Below are 9783 nucleotides of genomic sequence, written 5' to 3' on the forward strand. Positions count from 1 at the left end.
TTCAGATTTTGCGATTAATCTGTCAGCTTATGTTGCGGACTTTTTTTTTTTTTTGATCTGCATTGCAGATTGCTGAAACAAATTCCCCTACTGGGATATATAGATAAGCTCAAATCAACTCATAAAAACTAAATCACGTGTTTTTAACAAAGTTGATAGTAAAAGAAAATTTTAACTCTTAATTCAACATTAACATGTTATAAAAGCTCTACGGGGTGTTGCTTATTTCCTTCAGACAAAGCTTTCAAGGAATCAAACAGAGAGAGAGATTCTTCGAAATAAAAAAAAGTCTTGTCATGGTGTATAAAACTGATAAGAAGTGAAATTAACAAGAGTAGTTTTGAAAAAAAATTTATTTAAAATTTTTAACAAGAATAAATGAAGTACATTCTGCAATTAGAAATTGAAAAAGTTTAAGACATTAAAATGATCTGAAAAATAATTATCAGTTAAAATATGTATTAAAAATAAGTTCATGTGGTTTGAAAAATTAAATGTTCCATTACAAATTGTACATCTAAACAGTACATAAAAGAGTTTTGATTCTTTAACATAGATAAAATATCTAAAACAAAACTAATTTGCTTACATTAGCCTATAATTATTATTTACATATTTTACAAAATTTACATTTATACATGGTAAAAATTCAAATCAACAAAAAAAGGGGTAGATTATAAAAGTCATATTTTACACAAAACACAGGATATTTTTTTTTGGAAAAATACCAGTATATCTGCAGATAAATGTACAAAACTTGCAGTCATAAAAAAATACTTTTCTAATCACAAAACTGCATAGTAAACATTGAGTTGTCTCCATCTCTATACCATCTGAGCATATAGTTGGCTCTTACAAAGATAGATTTGCCAGAAAAAAATTGTATGAAATAAAATTATTCTTAACATTGCTCACGCAGGTGCAAATTCCAAATTGACATAAGGACTGGTTGAAAAGAGTTTCACTTCTTTCTGTTCCAAGACTCTGCCTAAATAGCATAACGGAAAGATCACATTAGACAAACACACCAAAACTGACAAACACAAGGCTAAGAAGGGGGGAGAGAGATAGCACTAATAAGCAGCTACAAAAGATGGGAATAAATAACTTGCAAAGTTATGTCTTATAACAGTTAAACTAAAGTAATTATAGTTGGGGCAAACCTAACCTGGCAGTGTATTAGAGACAGTCAATAAATAACAAGACAGAGACTAAAACAGATTTTATTCGACATTCTTAAAAAGTACTGATCGAAATGTTTAAACACCTACCCCACTGGGAAATTAGTTGCAGTGTTCCGTGCTTTAAGAGTCTTTTGGCTGCTGCTGGCATCAATTACACACGCACTCCTTTAGTTCATCGTCCAAATGAAATCGTCGTTCCCGAAGGGCCTTCTTGAGTTCTCCAAAGATGTGGGATCACATAGGGAAAGATCTCCCACTTAAATTTCCGTAAAAGTTTTTTTTTTTTGCGTTTGCTGTCTGCAAACAGGATGACAGCACGTGAAAGTTCACCAGGACCTTACACAACCCAAAGCAAAAAAAGAACTTTAATGGAAATTTAAGTGAGAAATCTTGAGCCACCCCCCTTATAGTCCAGATCTATCACTACATCTTTGGGGAACTCGAGAAGGCACTTCGGGTACAACTATTCCATTTGGACAATGAAGTAAAGGAGTGTGCGTAATTTTTTGCCGGTAGCAGCCAAAGGACTTTTATGAGCACGGAACTATGCAACTAATTTTCCAGTTGGATAAGTGTTAAAACAATTTTGGTCAGAATTTTGAAGAATGTCAAATAAAATCTGTTTTATAGCCTCTGTCTTGTTATTTATTGACTGCTCCTAATAGTAATGAGAGGATTAGGATCTGCGTAGCTTTCACGATGCTGCAAAATTAGGTTTGCCTCAACTATAGATACTTGTCAAGGAGGTATCTTGATGTTTTGTAAATGAAATGCTAGAACAAACAGAAATAACCTGAATGCAACAAACGTAAGAAATTTAATTTACATTCAGCAATTAAAGAGATCCATCATATATGTATTGTGACTATAAACAATAGTGCACTAAACATAGCTAGTTTCATCTTCAGAAAAAAAAAAAATATTTTTGTAAGAAAGCAAAGCTTAACATTTAACATAAGCAAAAGGAGAAAGCTTGATTATAAGAGAGCTGAAGAAAATATCTCACTTTATTTGTCTCTTGAGTACTTTTCTAAATAATTCTAAAGTCACATTAATTTAGTACACATTATTTAGCAAAGTTTAAACAATGAAGTATCTGACTAAAAGTAAAACAATGTATTGTACATATTCAAAACTAGTGATTATGCTGTAATATTGAGGGGGGAAATGGATATTTCAGCATGGGAAAAGAAGTATTTGTTATCGCCATGAGTAGGTGCAATAATACACATTTGAGATACATTAGCTAAATTAGACAAAATCTGTTGTAATTTAAAGGTGCTTTAAAAAAAATCTAAATATGTAATGTTGTTAAAAATAATTTGAAAATAGAAGACATTGAACTACTTTCCTCCACTAAAACTTAAAAATAAAAGTTTTTGGTTTTTAAGTTAAAATACAATAATTTTCAACAGTCTTGAAATTATATTGCTCAATCCATTTGCACAGACATGACATTTTTATGCACGTACCGTCAACTCTCGATAACTTGATGTCCCAAGGGACCGGCTAAAACCTTGAAGTTATTTGTAATTCGAGTTAAAGGAAGTTCCCAAAGCCTTCTCAAGAGTTTGGGACCCAATGAAAACTTCAAGATTAAGGAATATTCGAATTATAAGGCTTCGAGTTATTGAGAGTTGATTATATTTGCACTTTATTCCGGAGATTTTAAACTTTGGTCTTTGATTGTGATGTATTTGAATATAAGGAACCATCATGTATCACAATATGAAGTATCAATTGATATTTCACTCAAATCTCAAAATTGACACAATAAGGATTTTTCTCTCCCACACAAAATACTTCAAAACATAAACAAATCAAGTTCAAGATTAAAACTTATTAAATACCTTCAAAGATTAATATCAAACACAAATTAGCTTAAAAATTACTCCTAATAAACATAGAAATGCAATTTATAAATACACAGCATTTTGTATAGCTAAAAATAAGAGTAGTGTTAGCAAACTGAGAAACTATCAAATTTAAAATGTTCATATTAGAAACACAGCATCTTTGGAAAAAGAAGTCAAATTTGAATTCTTTAGATATGGAAGGAATGTTAAGCACATTTTTTAAAGCAAAAAAAAAGTAAAAACAGTTAGATGACTTTTGCTCAGCAAGCTGGTGTTAATCAGTTAAGGCATTTCGTTCTCGAGAAGCAAGCCTGTCAGAAATTGAGTCAAGTTGAGCAGAGACTTCGCGTAGAAGTTCATGAAAAGGGCAGCTGTCCGACAGCGCTAAGCGATCGGGCAGCCGCAAGAGTCATGCTTGTTGTGGGTGAGTAGTCGCTCTATGTCGAGCCTGAATGTTATTTTTAGCGCTAGTACGCTTGTTACGTAGCTTTGCGTAAGAAGAGGATTTAACAAGAGAATACGCACTGAGAAGGGGATTCTGCTCATAATGCTGTATGATCTCCATCAGTCGAGGCTCGACCTCGCCCAAGAGGGGTCGTTTTGAAGGATCACCATTCCAACATTCCTCCATCAATCGCCAACAGTTTTCATCAAATTGAGGTAAACGTTCCGGCCTTGCCCCTGGTTGAATGAAAAATTTAGAATGGGAAACTATTTCTAACTTCATTTTACAGAAAATTGTGAATAAAATGTTGTGAAATTATAATATTATGTAAAGTTTTAAAAGTTAGCATTTTTCCACGAAAATATGCAATTACCAATTAGTTTTAAATACTACAATTAAATTCATGATAAATAAATAAATTACAGAAAAAATAATTAATCTAGGCATCTGTTATTTAAAACAATTGAAATATTAATAGGATGTAAAACAACTGAAATCTTCAAAAATAACCATTTAAAAAATGTTGCCATTTGGTGATTATTATGTTTTTGAAAAGACAACAGACATTTAATAACAAATTTACAAGATAATATCGCCAAAATTTTTAGGAAAGGTTGCAGACAACTAATGAAAATTCAATGATTTACATATTTTATCTTTATTCTAAACATACTTAACTTTTTTGATTCACTTTGTTCTTTAAACTGTTCATAAACTTAAGATAAACCCTGGTAAAACTTAATGATAGTTTAACTTGTGGAATCGGTTCAGAGACAAATTCAAACTTTCAAGTGGCAGTGGCAAAATGATGAGAGTGAAGTCTTCAACTACAAAATTTTAACTTAAGATGGGTTAAAAATAGTGATAACCTCAAAACTGTTAATTTCCTTGAGGTAGAATAAGATAGTAAACGATTTTGAAATGAGTGAATAATCGTGACTGGTGCATTAAAGGGTTAAAAAAGGACTAAAATGCATTAATTTTACCCATAAATTTGCTAAGTAAGTATGTTCTGGAACCCAAAATCTATGACCAACAGTAAGTGCTCATGTTTTATGAATTTTTTTGCTGAAAATCACAACTTTTTTTTATACGACCAAATTCGATCATGGCCGAAATCCATGGCCCCTTTTCCATGATTTTCCAGGTGTGTGGACTGTAATTAAATTACTTCATTTTTGCAATTACATATCGTGATTTTTCTTGAATCTTAGAAAATTATTTTTCAAAAAATGAAAGAAGTAAAAATAATCAAATGAATTGAAACAGTATGTGTATTACATTCAAAATGCCAATATCGCAGTTTAACACGCCATTCCACTTCATCTCATACATTCTTATTTGTGAATTTTGAACTTAGGATAATATTTCATCAATTGTTGACCAGACACTTAAATCAGCATTCATGTATATGCATCCTAAATATTCATCAGGTTTTGCTTTTTAATGTCAATCAATATCACATACCTTTTTTTTTTTTTTTTTTTTTTAATGAATGAACTTGCCAACTCATAGAAAACAATTCCAGTTTTAATCATTGAAATTACATACTTAAAGTAAGCCAGGCCATTGTATACCATTGTATTTAAATTTCCTTTTTAATACCTAGAATTTTCAATTCAGATATCGAACTGTATGTTTAGACTGCTCTTTCACTAATTTAATATTCACCCCACTAAATTTCAATTCTTGAAAGAATAACAGTACTGTAGATTTTAATTATTATAACATGGAAACATTTTTGTAATCTCACAGACACGTGTTATTAATAATTAAGTTTCCAATTCCTAAAACCGAATACTGGATACCATGACAATATGACATTGAAATCTAAACAGAAGACATTTTTCAGAGAAAATAATTTTTACAATACCTTGATTTACATAAATGTATAAAAATATTTCCTACCCTTTTTAACAGAGTTCCAAAGGTGGTCTTTACTCTGGCACTGCTCATAAACGTAAGGCAATCTGACATGGTCAGCACATATGTACCAAAAGAGAATTCCAAATGCATATACATCCACGCTGTTATCATAGCGTCCACTGAAAAGCTCTGGAGCCATGTGTACAGGCGTTCCAACTACACTACCAGACATCATTGCTTCAGGTTTGCAAAACCCAAGATCAGTGATTTTGGCACGATTATGCTTGTCCAACTAGAAAAGAAAAGGTTAATTTCATGAAAACATAAAATAAAAAAGAACATTTTGATTTTTAATCTACTTCAATTATCAGAACTGCAACACAGATGGTTCAGGACCCCCCCCCCCCACCCCCAAATAAGGAACTATAACATATTCTATGTTATCCAGTTTCACGCCAAAATTTCCATTAAACATGGATGGATGGATACAAGGGAGGGGCGATGGGGGCCATTGCCCCTCCCTTGAGGGACTTTCCACAAATATGTTTTTGATATTTAAGTTCAAAAAATGCATTTTTAGGCGAGTTTTAATGATGTTGAGAAGAGAGGTTTGGGGTTCTACCCCGGAAATGTTTTGGAATTGAAGTCTGAAACCTTTGTGATCATTATTGTCAGTCTATATACATTTTACATAATAAAAGTAAGAAACAAAAATCAATCCGCCCCTCCCTTGAAACATTTCTGGATCTGTTCTTGCCATTAAATAAAGTCCTTATTCATCTCTCAAGCACGGGACTTTAAATGTCCAGCCTAATAACTTTCAATGAACTTTTGTTCGCTTTCCCCCCTTTGTTTGGCATAAAAATGAAAGGATGCTATCTGGAACTGCCATGTAACAGACAGAAAAATTATTAAACTGTTTTGGAAGTAGCAAAATAAACTATGAGGAAAAATATTTTTTTAAAGCTTGCTAAGTACAAAAGGAGACCTAACATTTTTTAACATTCCTTACCAAAACATTTTTCAGTTTGATGTCTCTATGCACTAAACCTTGACCATGCAGAAAACGTATACCTTGCACAACATCCAAAGCAACCTGCAAAATAAAGAATAGTCATTGCAAATTTGTATGAAAATGGAAAATCATATGTATGAATAAAGGTTTTAATGAATGTTATCAAGCTGCTACAAGGAAAGTTCATATCAGTCAACATTTTTGAAAATTTTCAAGCATAACATAAAAAAACAATCATGATTACTGAGCTATATTATTAGCACGTGTACCATTTTCTGCCATAGAGGGTAGAGCACAATAGAAGGACACATACCCCTTCCCCTCCAGACAGGAATTCTGCAAGAGCGACCTTTGACTGATGCCCATAAGAGCTTTTTTTTTTACTATGCACTGCATAATGCTGTTTAAACGGGTAAACACAGAAAGTAAACATTTTGCAAGTAAGATATTTTACATGATTTAATTAGAGACATTGTTCCAACTTGTTATTTTATTTGAATTGTGAACGAATTTACAAAATTCACAATGTAAGCTTTTCATTCTTTATGATATAATTAACACATTATACATGCAAGAGTGGTAGTTTTAAAATGAAATGTCAATTCTATTAAAACTTTATGATTTTCTGAGGACTCATTTACTCCGAGTTGTTACACGTAGGAAGCTGACAACAACAAACTGGTAAGATCACTTTCCCCTCGGTTATATAGATCAGTGGCCATAATACAAATTTTTACTTCTACTTTTGCAAAAAAAAAGAAAGAAAATAAACTCATGCATGTATATATATACTTAGGCCATGGAATTCCTAGCACAAGTGTAAAGGGGGGGGGGGTCCGAAATTTGTAGTGTTACCCCCATCCCACCAACAAAAAAATATTTTCGTTTTATACAAACATGAAGTTGGTTTCTTATTCTTGTTAAATTAAAAAAGTATAAATTATGAATGCATTTCATGTACAATTTGCCGAGATATATTAATACAACTACTCCCTCCCTGCAACATTGTACTCTATTTTAGTTGAAATTTAGTAAAATATAATCTAGGATATATGGGGAAGTTTTCAGAATAAAAGTTTTAATATTTATTATAAACTCTTAAGCGGCCGACCATCTCCCCATCCCCTAGTGACGTTACTGACCTTGGGCGATATGTTAATGCAAGCAAAAACTTTACCTGTAACCTGCATTTCCAAGGCAAACTCATCTTCAGTGCTGAGTAGAGATCCCTCTGTAGTCTGTCCATCACCAGCAGAACAGCTGGCGTACTACCTCCAGCATAAGTGAGATCAATTACAGAACCTTTGATTTGTACAATGCGATCATGTTCTGGGATGCTCCTGTTAGTAAAAATTGCATGGAGACAGAATAAGTCATATTTTAGTTAAAAAATCAAGTTTCAATGTGAATTTAACTTTTTAAAAAACTTAATTCAATTGTTGCATAGAATAAATGTTACTGACAATTTATGACAAATCAGGAGACTAGTGAAAATTTTTAAATAAATATGCACATAAATTTTATGTGTTTTTTTTATTAAAATTTTATTTTTGAAAGACAAAAGAAAAAAAAAATTTTTTTCCTTTTTTTTCAATTATTAAATTATTCCAAAAACACATTTATGAAAGCATTTATAAAATAAACATTGTAATGTAATGAGTTTTATAGACTGTAAAAGCACTTATTTTTGCAAGGTTTCAATTTTTGCGAGCTCATCCTAGTCGCAAAAATTTAAGCCTCACAAAATATTTTTCTGTGGCGGATTTTTCAACTTTCAGCTCTGTTCATATATCTGTGAAATTTTCAACTCGCAAAATCACTGATATCTTTGTTTTCAGGAAAGTTATAGCTCGTGAAAATATGTGCTTTTACATTATCCAAAACTTGGATTCAAGAGCTACAAGATTAAAAATCAAATGCATGGAAACAGAACCAAAAAAATAAAATCCCTGGAAAGTATCAAATTATAAATGATTTAGCAAAACATAGGTACACCAAAAGTTTTACAAGTATACTAGTAATAAAAACTTACGACTTTTATAGTTAAACCAAAACGCACCAGTTAAAACATATACCAACTCTTACAAAACACATTTATTACGCTTATTATTACTAATATTTTTTCTCACTTCAAAGAAGAATAACTTACCGAGTGTAGTAAAATTCCATAGCAAGATCATTCCAATGTCTTTCATCTGGAGGAACAACTGATTTAATTGCACAAGGAGAACAACCTGCCCATGAATCACAAGCATAAACAACACCATACTGGCCTCTTCCAATCTCACGACCAATCTGAGGCATTCCTAAAAATTATAAATATAATATAAATCAATGATGAAAAAATATGCATGCAAAGAAAATACCTAGCTAAATATTTTTAATGACCATAAATACACACATACAAACACATACATTTTTAAAAAATCCTAGATTGTTTCGAAAAAGTAGGGGAGACTGAGGATACTTGATCCTCACTTTAGTTTTCAATTTTTTCTCTGCTGCAAATTATCAGGTTTTTTTTTTTTTTTTTTTGAATTAAACAGATAGTTTTGGTAAAATAATTTCATAAAGGGATAATGTATCCCCACATCAAGGGATACATGATCCTCACATGGGGGGTATGATATTTGATCCCACTGAGAAAATACATAGACTTTTCATTAATCGGCAATTTATTTATAGATTTTAGTTTTCTACATAATGTTTCTAAAAAATAACACCGTGTCTAATTTTCTTTATTAGATTATAATAATGTGAACACAAAATAACAGTAAAATTTCACTAGATATTTGTAAAAGAATGCACACAACTTTCATGAACTTATGATGCTTTTGATCAGTTACTTATTATCCAATGCAGTTGTGAACAAAAAAAAAATACTATACTTTATAAATAAAACCAACAATTTAAAAAACTACAACAAATGAAAAAAATAGGATGACAAGCACGAAAATCATCTTATTTGCTTCTTGTCTTGCAATAATAAAATTAAGAATTTCATCAATTGAATTAATTTTTAAAAAGAGGGAAGAAAAATGTAAGTATCAGTGTACTTATAAAAAAGAAAGTCTAGCTTATATGTTTTCAAAACCTAAAAAGTCAAATGCAAACAATTCATTTGTTGTAGTTCTTAAAGTTCTGCTCAACTCAACTGGATGTGTGCAGCTTAACATTTGGTCAATTTTTCAGGAAAAATAGATTAAGCATATTACCTTTTCGCTTCAGAAAACTTATTTCAAACTCTAGAAATCCAACTTTGCATTCTATCTGCTAATGGGTCTACATAACGGGCAACTCACTTTTTTGTTGTAAATCTAAGTAGACCCTCGTTTTAAGCGGGGGTTAAGTTCCACGGAAATGTCGCGTAAATCGAAACCGCGTAAATTGAGACCTAATAGTAGTGTTAAAATAGGG

At 31.4% G+C, this 9783-nt stretch overlaps 1 protein-coding gene across 1 annotated transcript; it reads right to left on the bottom strand.

The window, feature by feature from the left end:
- Positions 1-421: 421 nt before the first annotated feature.
- Positions 422-8672, bottom strand: LOC129234073 (dual serine/threonine and tyrosine protein kinase-like; the record flags this gene model as incomplete). The annotated part of the gene is made up of 6 exons (XM_054867963.1): positions 422-988; positions 3566-3721; positions 5394-5643; positions 6364-6447; positions 7544-7706; positions 8516-8672. Coding segments are annotated over 6 exons (887 nt in total), but the record flags the coding sequence as incomplete, so codon positions are not given.
- Positions 8673-9783: the final 1111 nt, after the last annotated feature.

The sequence above is a fragment of the Uloborus diversus genome, unplaced genomic scaffold, assembly GCF_026930045.1.
Source record: "Uloborus diversus isolate 005 unplaced genomic scaffold, Udiv.v.3.1 scaffold_973, whole genome shotgun sequence".
In the NCBI taxonomy this organism is placed as follows: domain Eukaryota; kingdom Metazoa; phylum Arthropoda; class Arachnida; order Araneae; family Uloboridae; genus Uloborus; species Uloborus diversus.